Source organism: Octopus sinensis, linkage group LG20 (genome assembly GCF_006345805.1).
Source record: "Octopus sinensis linkage group LG20, ASM634580v1, whole genome shotgun sequence".
Taxonomy (NCBI): domain Eukaryota; kingdom Metazoa; phylum Mollusca; class Cephalopoda; order Octopoda; family Octopodidae; genus Octopus; species Octopus sinensis.
In genome coordinates, this window is record NC_043016.1 from 8771817 (window position 1) to 8788207 (window position 16391).

At 38.2% G+C, this 16391-nt stretch overlaps 1 protein-coding gene and 1 long non-coding RNA gene across 3 annotated transcripts in view; both read left to right on the forward strand.

Moving 5' to 3' along the window:
- The first annotated feature begins 299 nt into the window (after nucleotides 1–299).
- The window catches only part of LOC115222612 (steroid receptor RNA activator 1), a 59845-nt gene continuing 43753 nt past the window's right edge, over nucleotides 300–16391 (forward strand). Inside the window, exon 1 of one of the 2 annotated variants that reach the window (XM_029792914.2) lies at nucleotides 300–348. In XM_029792914.2, coding sequence (XP_029648774.2) covers nucleotides 315–348 — 34 coding nt within the window. In that variant the 5' untranslated portion in view covers nucleotides 300–314. Of the gene's footprint in view, nucleotides 349–12547; nucleotides 13020–16391 lie in introns of those variants that run through there. The other variant, XM_036511693.1, reaches the window with a different exon arrangement.
- The window catches only part of LOC118767324, an 11045-nt gene continuing 9897 nt past the window's right edge, over nucleotides 15244–16391 (forward strand). Inside the window, exon 1 of the long non-coding RNA XR_005003240.1 lies at nucleotides 15244–15289. This is a non-coding gene — a long non-coding RNA (uncharacterized LOC118767324). The remainder of the gene's footprint in view (nucleotides 15290–16391) is intronic.

A 16391-nucleotide genomic window follows, 5' to 3' on the forward strand; every position in this document is an offset into this window, starting at 1 on the left:
AATAGATCGATACTAGGGTCGTAATTATGGGTGACAATTTCATATGACACCGCTAGAAAAAAAAACTGCTGTTCAAACCGAAAAGATCCAAAAATTCTAAAGCCCCCAACTTGCCTGCCTTTGGACATCGTGTTCCATTGTCATGGCTACCTTGGCACTTGAAACCGGGCTCACAGGACGCTCTCCACTGTCGATTATTATTGTTGTGTCGCGTTCCAAATTTTTAAATTTTGAAAAATTCCGGAAAAACAAAAATTGGCGGCCTCGCGCACATACATACTGACATACATCCAACATATGTCTACAAATGTAACATGAAATTTTTGAGAAATTACGTGATGTGTGTTGGTATGTATCTATGAGAATATACCATCTTTTCTTTCTTTTTTCTTTTTCTTTTTTTATTTTGCATTAAATAATCGTAATTTACACCATTTGAAAGGTATTTGTAGAAAATTTCAGTAAGAAATACTCACTTTTCTGAAAGTTATGAGGCAACAAAGTCAGTGGGGCGGAACACTTGTGTAAGTATACCATTAATAAATATTTTTTAAAAAGCATGAAAAGAGGCTCAAAAGAAAATAGGATGAAAATAGGCATTCACCACGTTGACAATTTTTGAAATTTTATTAAAATATTAGAAAAGTGGAAAATTTCTTACAAGAAATTTCATAACACTGAGTTGCACCCCCTAAAAAGGGACGCAATTAAACAGAAATATTATCACTGCAATTCGGACAGTGTCAAGAATAAAGTTAACAGAAAATAAACGTCTGAACGGGTTTTTAATCAGCGGATCGATTAAGCTCTTAAAACTTACGGAGCTCCGAGTTGCCGTGACTTCACAGTTTGGTGGCGACGACGACGACAACTACAACAACAAAGGCTGGAATCTTTTGGGAGGAACGATGGTTGACTGATGCTTAAATATTTTATAGATCCCCCCAAAAAGATGAAAGGCAACGTCGATCTCGGCAGAATTTGAAATCAGAATGAAAAGACGGACGAAATACTGCCAAGCGTTGTGTTGTAGTTACTGCTGCTGCTATTTTTGTAGGTGATACCATTGTCATAGCGGCTAGACAAAAATTCCTTTACCTAAATGCGATACATTTAAGTCTGGCATGCTAACGATTCTCCAATAATTTCTAAGAGCGCGCGCGTATCTGTGAGTGTGTGTGTGTCTTTGTTTCTTTATTACCCACAAGGGGCTAAACATAGAGGGGACAAACAAGGACAGACAAACGGATTAAGTCGATTACATCGATCCCCAGTGCGTAACTGGTACTTAATTTATCGACCCCGAAAGGATGAAAGGCAAAGTCGACCTCGGCGGAATTTGAACTCAGAACGTAACCGCAGACGAAATACGGCTACGCATTTCGCCCGGCGTGCTAACATTTCTGCCAGCTCTGTGTTGGGGCCTGTTCCTTCTCTCACCGTTTGACAACCAGTGTTGGGTACTACTTAAAAAGAGTGGTCCCGGGTCGCGCACTCGCGTACTCGCACATCCGCGCTAGCTAGTCGATCCTTACTTTATGTTTTTGTGTTTTATTTACTTTGTTTAAAAAATGATTTACTTTGTGTAAGAAAATTATTTATTTTGTGTTTTATTTACTTTGCTAGGTAGTCGTAGGATTGACTAGTCACGACTAGCTAGCGTGGATGCGCGAGTGCGCGCACCGGGACCACTCTTCTTGAGTAGTACCCCAGTGTTGTTTGTAAACGTTCTTGTAACTTAGCGATTCGGCAAAACATACCGATAGTGTTAAGAAGCAGAGGATCTTTTCGGTTTGAACGGCAGTTTTTAACATAATTTCTAGTTAACTAAAAAATTTTAAACTTCGTATACTGGTAGAATGTGTTTATAAAACATTTTTCCCCTTGGCTTTATTGAGAAAATTCTATAGTTTGTAAGATATTTATTGTTTTTTTTTCTTCAATTTCTGCAATTTCAACCAATCACTGACGTCTATTGAGGTAAAAAAAAAACCATTCTGTGCCGTATGAATATGTCCCTCGTTTAAGAAATAGATTGGGTGTATTTACATTTGTGAAGAAAAAAAGACACCCTTCCCCCCACCCCTAACCCTAAAACAGATTGAAAAGCAATAGATCGATACTAGGGTCAAAATTATGGGTGACAATTTCATATGACACCGCTAGAAAAAACTGCCGTTCAAACCGAAAAGATCCGAAGCAGACTTTAAAAAAATGTACTGAAGTCGATTTATTCGACTAAAACCTTTCGGGGTGGTGCCCCAGCATGGCAGCAGTCTAATGACTGAAAGAAGTAAAAGAGAATTTTTAAAAAATATATTGTGATTTCAGTTATATATTATTTTTATTAATATTTTAATCATAAAGGAAAACAGCCAGTCGAATCACTAAATAATAAATGTCTAGGTGAAGTTGACAATCCACCGAAGTAAAATTAAGTCTTTAGGCGTTTTCGAGTGACTAATATGTGTTTCCCACGCGGTCATTGTTTTAGTTTTTAACACACGGTTTCAGATCAAATCATTTTCCTGAACAGTACATCTCGGAATATTTCTCTCTATATATAAACGGCAAAATGTCTGCGTGCGTGTCCTTTATACAAATCCACAATTTTTCAGTTAGAGGGCTTGCACTTTCTATGGTCATTCAAAACCATCCAAGGGTGGTCGTGCACATCTTTACATTTCCCCAGTCACCCCGCAATGCCATTTAAAAAAATCGACAGAAGTGACTTTTTTGTGAATTTTCTATCCAAAACCCAATCAAAATGCCCGAAACTTGATACGCCAATTGAATGCCAGCTAGCTGTATGTGATTGGTCGGAGATTTGGACAGTACTCGCGTGTATGTGCGCACGCACGCAGCTGTATATGCATGCACTAGCACTATGACTCGGCAACGCCGGGTCATAGTGCCAGTTTATATTATTCTAATTGTAGAAACTCTGTTCACTGAAGATAGTGGTGACGATTCTTCAGGTGGAGCAGCTTTGGATAACAATTCTTCCGGTAGACATGATTATGTCTGTGACGATAAAGTTTTTAGTTGAAGTCGAGGGTCACCAATTGTAACGGTAAGGTTTTATTTCGGTGTAGTTACAAATTGTAACGGGTAAGATTGATTAGGTACACAATAATATGAAATGTCGGAGTCAGCGGCTGCAACGATAAAATTTTTGTTGTTATAATTGCATACTGTAGGATGTGAAAGATGAACAATACATGAAGTTTTAAGGAAGTATTTATTTACCGTTACGTTACAATACCTTGTCTCGACGGACAGGTTTTGATAAATCCAAAAGCATGCGAAGTAAAGTTTGTGTTTGTATCCTCTTCGATATTTAGTAGTAATTACAAAGAGAGATAGAATGATGTTATAAGAGAACAGAATTAGAGCTAGTGAGAATTGTAGGGTGTGGGACGTTGTCTCACAGTTACTGACAGTTAACTTCATTTCTCCCTCTGACCATGGCTCTAGCTGATCAGTGAGACTTCGTTCTCATTGAGTCGTCACCGATTGACTTGTGCTTGGGGTGTTCTTGCTTTTATAACTATCCAGAAGGACAGACATATCAGTGAGAACAATAGATTTAGTTGGTGATCTTGTTATTTCTATTCTAGTTTTTGGTGAAGTAGAAGAGGTTAGAGACGGTCAAGTGGTGAAGACATTATTTCGGCCTAACTAAAGGCACCTGGAAAATGTAAACCTGCTGTCGGAGAAAAACCATTGCTCCACCGTGGGAAAAGTTCTGTTGCAGTGTTAATTTAAATTTGGCTATGGTGGATGGAATCCACTTCATGCATGCAAGATCCGCTACATGTCCTTGGACAGAAACTATTTTTTCCTATTTGCTCACCCCTAGAAAGTATGAAAAATGGTTAATATTTCCTTCAAACCTTGCTTTTGTTACTTTTATTCAAACCCCCAAAGAATCCATGGCTATGGTACTCCCCCACTACTTCTGCTCATGGTCAGAGATGAATATAATATCAGCCACCTAGAGACATGCTCAAGTGATTAAGGTCAAATAACTGACAAGTAAATCTGTTGGATTGAGCAGAATATTTGTTGTAACGATATTTCTGCTTCAGCAATATTTGTCTGAAATGTAATGGAAAATAGGTCAGTTTCAAAACATTGATGTCCAGGTCACAAAAATTTGAAGGGAATAGTAGTCATTTCCTTTGATTTCTATAAAAGCAAAAAGGAAATTACACTTACTGACCAAAGACAAAAAAATAAAAATTTTGTTACAGGGTGTAACAGGTGATCCGAATCGAATCACGGACTACGAAATTCATTACAGTTTTTGTTTATCAAATTTATTTCACAAAGTACAGTTCAGTCCAAGGCTGTGGTGAGAAACCTTGCCGAAGATGTAGTACGAGAATTAAACATAAAACCACACGCTTCTAACCATAATGCGGCCATACCTCAGAATATCTAATATTCAGAGGGCTCAGGGATCCAAAGAAGAAGTCGGAGATAGAAGAGGGAGCCTCTCAAATTTCTAATGAGTTACCTCATCTTAGGTAGGTTCCGAAAGCAACCTTGTTCCGCCTCGCAAAAATTTTGCCGGAAACTGAACTTGTTGATCTCGACTCGTCATGTTTACACAGACCAGATTAGTGAATTAGTTGTTGACTGGGGCGATCGTCAACAACAAATAGTGGATCGTCCTGAAAAGAGTGATTAAAGTAGAATCGATAAGGGTTATTAAGGAAGCAGAAACAGTGTAAACTAGATTAGAAGGTGTCTAGTCTCAGGCTATGATGGTACATGCTTCTCGAACTCAACCAGATATGTTCGGTTTTTCGGCAGCACTTTCTTCGATTTTTATGGACGAGTGCATGATGTTGAATGATTCGGATAGGTAACCGTTCACCCGAATCACCGAGCAGATATCGCTGTACACTGCGGGGATCCAACCACGGAAGATGGGACCGAAACCGACTGCCGTGAGAAGAGCTGTCAAGTGTTGACGGTCAGAAACTTTCGATTGATCTGTAATGGATCTTGCATGCATGAAGTGGATTCCATCCACCATAGCCAAATTTAAATTAACATTTCTACAGAACTTTTCTCATGGTGGAACAATAGTTTTTTTTTTTTTTTTCTGTGACAGCAGTTTTACATTTTCCAGATGCCTTAGCTAGGCCGAAATAATGTTTTCACCACTTGAATTTTCTAACTTCTCGAATTATGATAACAAATACTACCAACTAAATCCATTGTTCTCAACGATATGTCTATCACTCTGGATAGTTATAAAAGTAAGCACCCCAAGCAAAAATCAATTAGTCGGCTCGTGACAACCCAATCAGTTAGCTAATGAATGACAACTCGAGTCAGAGATAGTTACCATCAGTTAGGGAGCGGAACGCTAGAATCATGATCCAAAGCAAGGCAGCTACTAAAGACAATAGTCAAAGGGAGAAATGAAATTTACTGTCAGCAACCATGAGGCATCTTTCTACAACTTTCACTAGCTCTAATTATGTTCTCTTTCAACATCATTCTATCGCTATCTGTGGATTGCTGCTAAGAAAACGTGTACACAAAACTATACAAGGAAAATCTACCACATCTAACTTTACATAGCATGCTCTAGGATTTTATCACCTGCCCGTCGAGGCAAGGTAAAGTCAATGTAACGATAAATAAATATTTCCTCAAAACTTCTTACATTGTTCATCTTTCACATCTTACAACATGCCGTTGCAATAAATTTCAACTCTAACAACTGGTGACCCCGAGCGAAAGAATTGCTGCCTTCTGAAGCTACATTACCATCAAATTGGTGACTCCGTGTGGAAAGAATTGCTACCTTCTGAAGTTATATGCCGCTGCATTTTTGCTGACTTCGAACTAAAGAACTACCGCCTTCACATCAATAGTCGCTAAACCAAAGGAAAAGAATGACAACCTTCGTCACCACCAAGATGCACCCTCCTTCGACCTGCTACAAAAAGCTCTATATCCCGCGATCGACGCTACGATGCACTCCACGAAAATGCAACACTGCTGATACGTAAGGAATTTGCCGATCATGGAAGCCAATAAATGCATCATTTCGGCAGCTAGTGCCCAGAAACTAACTGGATAAAAATATGGAAGCCCATACGCGCAACTTTTTCGACAGCCATAGACTTGAACATACTTTGCATGCACCTATTTTTGCATTTCAAATGCTACTTTTTAGCTTACCAGGACCAGAAGACTTTCTAACCAAGTTTGTCATTTTTACTTCATTCGTTTTGTTATGTTTGCACTGCACACGCATTGTTCACCTGTTTTTATTACCTGGTTTCTGCTAAATGTTCTTCTTTTGAATGTCTGTAATTTGTTTCTTCGCATGCACCTTTCCATTTGCACACATTGTTATACACACACCTATTAACTCTGTCACATTCATGTCCCACACATGCCCTTTCTCGCTTATTTTTCATACTCCCTGTGTCCTTGTAGACACAGCTAATCTCTGTAAGACCCTAGGTCGGTCACGCATACATAGAGAAAGTTGTTTGTCCCTTTCAACGCGCCAGCATGCCACACTTTTGCTCCTGCATGATCGAGGCATATAATACCTCATGCACCGGCTGCTATATTCAGCACTGCCTTAACCACTGGCATATTCAATACTGTATACTGTATTTGTAATCAATGACTAGCATATCTGCCTCAGCCTTGCAAGCCCTGTGCTCATACACCTCTATTATGAATCTACGGCCTTGTTTTGCAATACGTCTGTATCAGCTCAACATTTTCCCCGACTCAATGCACGTCGAACGTTCACATGCTCTGCACTCATGTTTAGACATAATTTCCCCCTGTTAGATCCCTGTTTGGTCACGAAGTTAATAGAGAAAATTATCTATCTTGCGCATCACTCCAGCATGCTTACACTGTCGTCCTTGCTAACCTCATCAATTACCCATGACAACAGCACCAGACACATTTCACTTCGGAAAAACTTTCAAGGCATTTCACACACTGCAACCCTGCAGGAAGATCTTTCATATCACGGATTGAGAACACACTCACTCGCTCACCTGAGCTTATTTTTCAGTGAATTTTGATACGTGTCCCTGCACTCGTGTATACGCCCTCACGCGCACAGACACACTCATTTGCTGTACTGCCCGGTCACTGACTGCACATATTTTGGCACGCAAAGCGACACCGCTATTCGAACTAATCCGAATAGAAAATTGTCCCGTGTATACTTCAACGATCCCTTCTCCTGATTTGCTAAATTTCTCCTCAACCATGCATTTCTTTCTCTCCTTCGATCGTTCGTTTCCTTTCCTCGGAGCCGCACTGGGGGGGAGGGGAGATATAGTGGATCTTGCAGGCATGAAGTGGAATCGATCCACCATAGCCAAATTCAAATTAACATTTCAACAGAACTTTTCTCATGGTGAAACAATATGGATTTTTTTTCTGTGACAGTAGTTTTACATTTTCCACATGCCTTAGCTAGGCCAAAATAATGTTTTCACCACTTGACCTTTCTTACCTCTCATAGACCACAAAAGCTCGAATTATGATAACAAATACCACCAACTAAATCCATTGTTCTCAACGATATGTCTATCCTTCTGGATAGTTATAAAAGCAAGAACCCCAAGCAAAAATCAATTAGTTGGCTCGTGACAACTCAATCAGTTAGTTAATGAATGACAACTCGAGTCAGAGATAGTTACCATCAGTTAGGGAGCGGAACGCTAGAATCATGATCCAAAGCTGAACGTAAAGACGGACGAAATACCGCTAAGTATTTTGACTGGCATGATAATGATTCTGCCAGTTTGCTACTTTAAAAATATTAATAATAATAGTTGCAATTATGTTTGTTGATCAGAAAATAAGATGAAATAAAAATTAAGTGAAACACGATAAAACTGATCAAAGTTCTCATCGCTACCGACAACTTATCAGCAATGATTAGACCACTGGTTTTCAAAATGAGAAGTACCAATGAAAAATCTTCTCGGCCCACGTCACATGTTTTATTAATGAGAAAGCAAAATGCATTTTGTATCCGTGTGTGTGTGTGTGCGCGTATGTACTTTCTGTTATACCTACAGAAGTGTGCCCCCTGCCTCTGTTAGAAAAATGGATTTTTTTAATGAAATTTTCTACAAACACTTTTCAGGTAGAGTAGATGTAAAATAATAATAAAATCTGATAGGCGCGCGCATACATATTGACACAATTGATAAATCTTCCAAAATTTCTAGTTTTATTTTGTAGATACGTATAAGTATATGATGTGTGAAACCCACCAGTTTTCCTTTTTACATTAAATTCCGATATAATTGTAGTTTACACCACCTGAAGGGTATTTGTGGAAAATTTCATTAAAAAATACCAATTTTTTCTTTAGTTAGTCGACTTGTGTGGATTGTCCGAAATTTCTTCCCCACCACCTCTGAAAAAATTGTTCACAATAAATTTCAGCATAATCACAATTTACATTATCCGAAAGAAATATGAAGAAAATTTCATTAAAAAATACCAATTTTTCTGAAAGTTATGAGACCACAAAGTCGGCGGGGAGTCAAACTTGTATAATTATGTCTTTTTTTCTTTTCTCTGCCATGATGTCGGACAAGTTTTAATAAGTTTTAAACCATTTTAACTGTTTTAAACGTAACAATTAGTGAACTTTTTTCTTTTTTTTTTTTTTCTATCAATTTTCGGGTGTATATCCCGGGGAGGGAAGGGAACTGCCCGTCAACCCCTCGGAAAAATGCTGTATTAATCTGAAATTAAGTAATGTTGATAATGTTAGACGTTCCAAAATATAACACGAGAAGTCGGTGAACACAAGCGATGTGTTTGTTTGTTTATTGACTCGTAATGTTAGTTGCTTGCACTATTAACTGCGTAGGGTATAGAAGGCAACGTGTTGATGACTGCTTCATTGTAATGGGACTAGTTGTACAGTTGGTTTGTCTGCAGAGAAATCTTACAGCACGATAATTATCATACAAGCAGTCTTCTTCTCTATAGAATCGAATCCTTTTATTTGCTGCAGTCATTGGAGCGCGGCCATACTGAGGCAACGTTTTGAAGGGTTTTTTGAGGAACGAATTGATCCTCGACTTTGGTACCTTTTTTTTTTCGTTTGTTTTTGTTTTGAAGCTTAGTACTTATTCCATCGTGCTCTTTTTTCTGAACCGCTAAGTTACGAGGACGCTAAGAAAACAAAACCGATTGTGAAACGTGGGGGGGGGGACATCACAAAGACACACATACATATTATCTGTGTGTGTGTGTGTGTGTGTGTGTGTGTGTGATAGGCTTTTTTAAAGTTTCCTTCAACCAAATCCTCTAGCGAGCCCTTGGTTGGCCCTCGTCTATAGTAGAAGGCACTTTTTCAAGGTTCCACGTAGTGGACCTAACCCGAAATCATGAGTTTTGGGAAGCAAACTACTAACCTCAGAGCCACGTCTGACCCTGTAAAAGCTGATTAACAGGCTGGGGGCCAGGTGTAAAATGTAGCAGCCTGAATATTCCCTCTAGTTTCTGCGCGTGCACACGTATTTTGCAACGAGTGCACAAAAGACAAGTTGTCTAAGATAATGTAGCAATTAATTAGTACCGTTATTGAAAATGATCTCACAACCAACTGTATCAGTCGTAACAAGTTCGCTTTTGACTTCTATAAATCGTCTTTGTGCTCATTTAGAAGAACAGGTTTTCTTGAAGTTTACTTTCTTTTCTTTCTTTATTTAATTTTGTCTCCCTCCCACCATTTCTATGCAATTGCTGAGAGACTAATGCTTAAAATGTGTCATTATTCTCATGCTGAAATAAAAGTAATTCTTAGGTTTACATTTGCACAAACATTCTGTATGTACATGCTTTTTGTCATAGAAAAAAAAGACATTTTGCACCGCATAAGAATTTTTACGCACACAGACAAATGAATTAAAGGAAAACATTTGTTCTCTCCTATCATTATTTCAACTGGTACCAAGGGGCCAAGTCAGATGTAAACTATAGGCCCCGCGTTAACTTGCTCATTAAGCATTTTGATAATCAGCGCTGAATGTATAATTTACATATGAGTCACAGGTATATATAATGTACACATATTGTGCAAGATGTACTCATAACTGGACCAGAACACTTTATAATAGAGATAATGGATCTTTTCAGTTTGAACGGCAGTTTTTTCTAGCGGTGTCATATGAAATTGTCACCCATAATTATGACCCTAGTATCGATCTATTGCATTTCAATCTGTTTTAGGGTTAGGGTTAGTTAGGGTTAGGGGTGGGGGAAGGGTATCTTTTTTTCTTCAGAAATGTAAAAAAACCCAATCTGTTACTTAAACGAGGGACATATTCATACGGCACAGAATGTTTTTTTTTACCTCAATAGACGTCAGTGATTGGTTAAAATTGCAGAAATTGAAGAAAAAAACAACAAATATCTTACAAACCATAGAATTTTCTCAATAAAGCCAAGAGAAAAAGATGTTTTATAAACACATTCTACCAGTATACGAAGTTTAAAATTTTTTAGTTATCTAGAAATTATGTTAAAAACTGCCGTTCAAACCGAAAAGATCCGAGATAATTCTTTCCCAAAGAGTCCTGCTTTTGAGGAACAATAGTTTTCCCTCCCTCAAAATTCGTAGGTCATAAATAACTAACATAGGGTGTGCTGCAAACCACATTTGGCCGCCGCTTTATTGACATGAGATTGCTGTAGTTGAAGTTATGTTACGTTTTTGGAAGCGGGGAAAGCCAAATCTAGGCTATGACAACTAACCTTTTTTCAGTTCTGGCCTGACATTTAGTGTTCATTTATATAGTACATTTCGAAGGCGTGGGCATATCGAACAAGGGTAAAGGGACCCAATTTCATTTATGTATTGCTGTCAATAAATAAATACTATAGGTCCCAGAGCATTGATTTGTCCGGGTGCCTGTAATACTACAAAGACAGCCCTGCATCTACATAGTTTTTCATAACACTGTAATAGCTTATAGCACAGAATAAATAGTCCATTTCCAAAACCAGTTCATTTCGCATGAAGAGTCGCGATTCCTGGTAGAAATAAGGAATTTTCCAGTTTAGTCAGGAACGCGGTGCGAGTGGGCAGTTTTCAAAGTAATGCACAGTGTGAACTTTGTTTCCACTATACTGTTACTTTAGAGCAGTGCTTTTCAACCTTTTTGCTGGAGCGGAACCCCAAGGAAGCATTCCACTGGCTCGAGGAACCCCTGTGCAATAATTTAATAGATTTATGCACACATATCTGCACAGGAGAATTAAAAATTACTGCCGATTTTAGTAGTTTTGTAACTTCTTGCGGAACCCCTGGACTGTACTGGCGGAACCCTTTTTGAAAACCACTGCTCTAGAGAATCGTTAACTGTGTTATCTCACCGATCTCAGAGAGCCAGGAAAGGCCCATAGTCGCTGCCTTTTTCTCTAAACCATACCAATTAAAAATAAAAAGGAGGAATCAATCCTACCCTCGAACTAATATTTGTAGTATTTGTGTCTAAGTGTTACTAATGCTGTCAAGGAAGCAAAAACGATCGATAGCCGGGATCAATTTTCGCTCAGTATAAATCGAAACTGACAGTGACTTTCTCTTTCGAGGACAGTAAAAATAAGTACCTGTTACAATAATACTATCGATATAATCACCTATACCGCGCTGGAAAAATGCTTAGCGGTATTTCGAGTGCCGCTACGTTCTGAGTTCAAATTCTGCCGAGGTCGACTTTGCCTTTCATCCTTTCGGGGTCGATTAAATAAGTACCAGTTACGCACTGGGGTCGATGTAATTGACTTAATCCCTTTGTCTGTCCTTGTTTGTCCCCTCTGTGTTTAGCCCCTTGTGGGTAATAAAGAAATAGGTATTTCGTCTGCCGCTACGTTCTGAGTTCAAATTCCGCCGAGGTCGACTTTACCTTTCATCCTTTCGGGGTCGATTAAATAAGTACCAGTTAGGCATTGGGGGTCGATGTAATCGACTTAATCCCTTTGTCTGTCCTTGTTTGTCCCCTCAGTGTTTAGCCCCTTGTGGGTAATAAAGAAATATGTATTTCGTCTGCCGCAACGTTCTGAGTTCAAATTCTGCCGAGGTCGACTTTACCTTTCATCCTTTCGGGGTCGATTAAATAAGTACCAGTTACGCATTGGGGTCGAGGTAATCGACTTAATCCCTTTGTCTGTCCTTGTTTGTCCCCTCACTGTTTAGCCCCTTGTGGGTAATAAAGAAATAGGTATTTCGTCTGCCGCTACATTCTGAGTTCAAATTCCGCCGAGGTCGACTTTGCCTTTCATCTTTTCGGGGTCGATAAATTAAGAACCAGTTACGCACTGGGGTCGATGTAATCGACTTAATCCCTTTGTCTGTCCTTGTTTGTCCTCTCTGTGTTTAGCCCCTTGAGGGTAGTAAAAAAATAGGTATTTCCCAGCGGCTTTATGTTCCGCGTTCAAATACCGCGGGGGTCAACTTTGTCTTTCATTTTTTTTGGGGCGGTGGGGGGGTCGATAAAATAAGTATCATTTGAGCATTACAAGTCGATGTTATCGACTTTGTCCTTCTCCGAAATTGCTGGTCTTGTGCCAAAATTTGACATCGATATAATCACTTATACTTTTTGTCCATTCTGTTCTGAATATCACCGAAATTTTCCTCTAAATCACATTCTATCCATTTTAAATAAGAGACGCGACAGATCCTAAATAGGCTGTATCTAAAAAAAAAAATTTTTTAATTTAAAAAAAAACGGAAAAGAAAGAAGACAGCATAGCGACGACTGACTGGAATGTCTTTACAAATATGCCTGCTTGATCAGAGCTGACCTGGGGCTAAACAACAACAGCAGAGAATAGTGTAGCAATTATAGTAACAACAGAGTTAGTAGAACTGAAGATAATGGTAAGATAATGGTCCAAGCTGACTGACTTTCTTAAAATGACATTTGATTGGTCAACTCAAATGTTACGTCACTACTAAGAAATGGCAGCCATGAAACCTGGTGAGTTGGCACATGATTCGAATAGTTTTGTAATCTTTTCATTCCATAACTTTTCCTAATTAATTTTCCTCATTTAAAATTTTTTTTTAGTAAATGAATATTTGTTACATCCATTACGTTAATTTTCTTTTTTTTTCTTTACGGTGTTGACAATGGAAATGTGTTGATAGTTAGAATGTTTTCATTCGTTTGTTTTGTTTTTTTTCTTTTTTTTTTTATAAATTTCCTCTCGCATTTTGCATAGTTTTAATTGTTTATTTTTTTATCGATTCGTTGAAGGGACACTGAGTATTGTTGATCAGTATACAACGGTCCTATTATTTCGTGGGGGAGACAGTTATCAAAATTCCTACTCCTTCGGTTTTAGTTTTCTTGTTTCTTTTCTTCGAATATCATATATATATACTTACATATATGTGTATGTATGTGCTTGCGTATGTATGTATGTATGTATGTATGTGTGTGTGTGTGTAGGTGTAGAATTCTTTATTGATCGCTGCACGATGATAAAACAAGAACATATTTTCGAAGACTACAAAGGGATATATGAGTTTCATACATGAGTTTCAGAAAATAAAATTCGGTTACTATTTCCACAGATTACTATAAGTCTATAAAAGTGCACAGAGTGTTGCCTTCACATGCCGCGAAGTTCAATTTGGCATTCCATTGGGTCTCCTGCTAAATCTTAAAAATACATAACATTCACTTTTGAAGTAATAACCAATATTTATAATTTTCTAACTTTATATACAGACACGCATTGGAACAATATACTTAACTTATGTCAACTTCTTAATTGGCCTTACGCAAGTGTCATTAAAGCTATTTATTTACTTTGAATGAAATGACGTTCTCTCAACTTTACGCATTATTCAAGTCATTAAAATGCCATCAACTTTCAGTTACTTAAAATTTTATTTTTTAGTTATAATATAATATTATAATATTAAATATAAAGATTGTTAAGATTCCTCTTCGAGATGTTTTAATTTTGAATGTTGATCGGTTCGAGAAACAATTTGTTTCTTTTTTCTTACTTTTTTGTTGTTGTTGTTGTTGTCGTCTTTTTATTACGTGGAAAACCAACTATTATTTCATACAAATTTATTCATATATTCCTTGACATTTGTCACGATGGGAAAACGCTGAACCCGTGAGATCAATTTTAAATTGTTGTATTTATAGATTTTTGTTTCTAAACGCATTGTCCTGATTATAATCACTGTTGAGATAGTGGTGTTTATTACCTGTGTATATGTATGTATGTATGTGGGTGTGTACTTTTTTTTTTTATTTGTTTAGGTCGTTGCACTGCTGTCATGCTGGGGCATTTGGCCTTGCAGGCTTTAGTCGAATAAATCGACTCAGCACTTATTTTTTGAAGTCTACTACATTTTTCAATTATACTCTTTTGCCGAACCACTTAGGAGACGTAAACAAATCGATACCGGTTGTCAAACGTGTGGGTGGGGCAAATACACATATATGCACACACACACACACACACACACGCGATGGACTTTCACACTATTTCTTCTAATGAATTCACTCACAAGGCATAAGTCGACCCAGAACTAAAGTTGAAGACACTTGCTCAAGATGCTGCATAGCGGGTCAGAACTGGAAACCACGTGTTTGCAACGCGTCCAGCCACTTCATCGCTCTGTGGTGCTTTTCTTCACTGCTGGAGTGTATATATATATGTGCGTGTGTGTATACATATGTGTATGTATGTGTGTATATATATATATATATATATATATATATATGCGTGTGTGTGTTTGTGTGTCTGTCTCCCTAGCATTGCTTGACAACCGATGCTGGTGTGTTTATGTCCCCGTTACTTAGCGGTTCGGCAAAAGAGACCGATAGAATACTGGGCTTACAAAAAGAATAAGTCCTGGGGTCGAGTTGCTCGATTAAATGCGGTGCTCCAGCATGGCCGCAGTCAAATGACTGAAACAAGTAAAAGAGTAAAAGAGAAGAATATATATATATAATATATAATATATATAAAGGGAAAGTTTACGAAAATAAACAAAAGACGAAGGTAGGTGGTGTACAAACAAACAGATGTATTAGTATAGCGCTCAGGAATAGAAAAAGTCTTTTATGTTTCGAGCCTAAGCTCTTCTACAGAAAGGGACACAGAAAAAACAAGGAGAGAAAAAAATGTGTGTAGTAGCTATATCATCAGTATCATCATCCTCATCGTTTTACATCCGCTTTCTATGCTGGTATGGGTTGGACGGTTTGACTGAGGACTGGTTAGCCAGTGGCTGCACCAGGCTCAGTCTGATCTGGCAAAGTTTGTACAGCTGGATGCACTTCCTAACACCAACAACTCTGAGATTGTTGTGAGTGCTTTTATGTGATACCGAATGCCAGTCAGGCAGTTCTGGTAATAACCACGCTCAAAAGGTGTTTTTATGTGCTACCTGCATGGGAACCAGTCCGGTGGCACTGGCAACGACCACGCTCAAATGTTGTTTTTCATGTTATACCAACACATGTGCTGGTAAAGCGATGATGGAAATACTCACACTCAAACGGTGCTTTTCACGTGTCACTGCCATGGGAGCCAATCCGTGGCCCTGGCACTTGGATGTGCTTTTAACGTTCCACTGGCATGAGTGCCAATCAGGCAATACTCATCGGCCTCGTCAGCGATTCTGATTTGTTTACACTTGCCTGAATATGTCTTTGCATGCAAAGTTTATTGTCCAATGAACGAGGGGTACACATAAGTGGGCCGGTTACACCCTACGTTCGGATGTGCTTTTAATGTTCCACTGGCATGAGTGCCAATTAGGGTGTACTGTCACCGGCAGTATATATATATATATAATATATATACATATATATATATATATATGTATGTATGTATGTATATATATGAATATATATATATATGTATGTATGTATATATATGAATATATATATATATGTATGTATATATATGAATATATAATAATATGTATGTATATATATGAATTATATATATATATATATATATATATATATATATATATATAAAAGACTAGAAATAGTTGATAGTTTCCGTTACCTAGGTGACAAGTCAGGGGCGGGGTTGTGCTGAAAGTGTAACTGCTAGAGTAAGAATAGCTTGGGCAAAGTTCAGAGAGCTCTTACCTCTGCTGGTGACAAGAGGCTCTCGCACAGAGTAAAAGGCAGACTGTATGATGCGTGTGTACGAACAGCCATGCTACATGGCAGTGAACATGGGCCGTGACTGCTGAGGATATGCGTAAGCTCGCAAGAAATGAAGCCAGTATGCTCCGATGGATGTGTAATGTCAGTACTCATACGCGGCAGAGTGTAGTACCTTGAGAGAAAAGCTGGACCTAC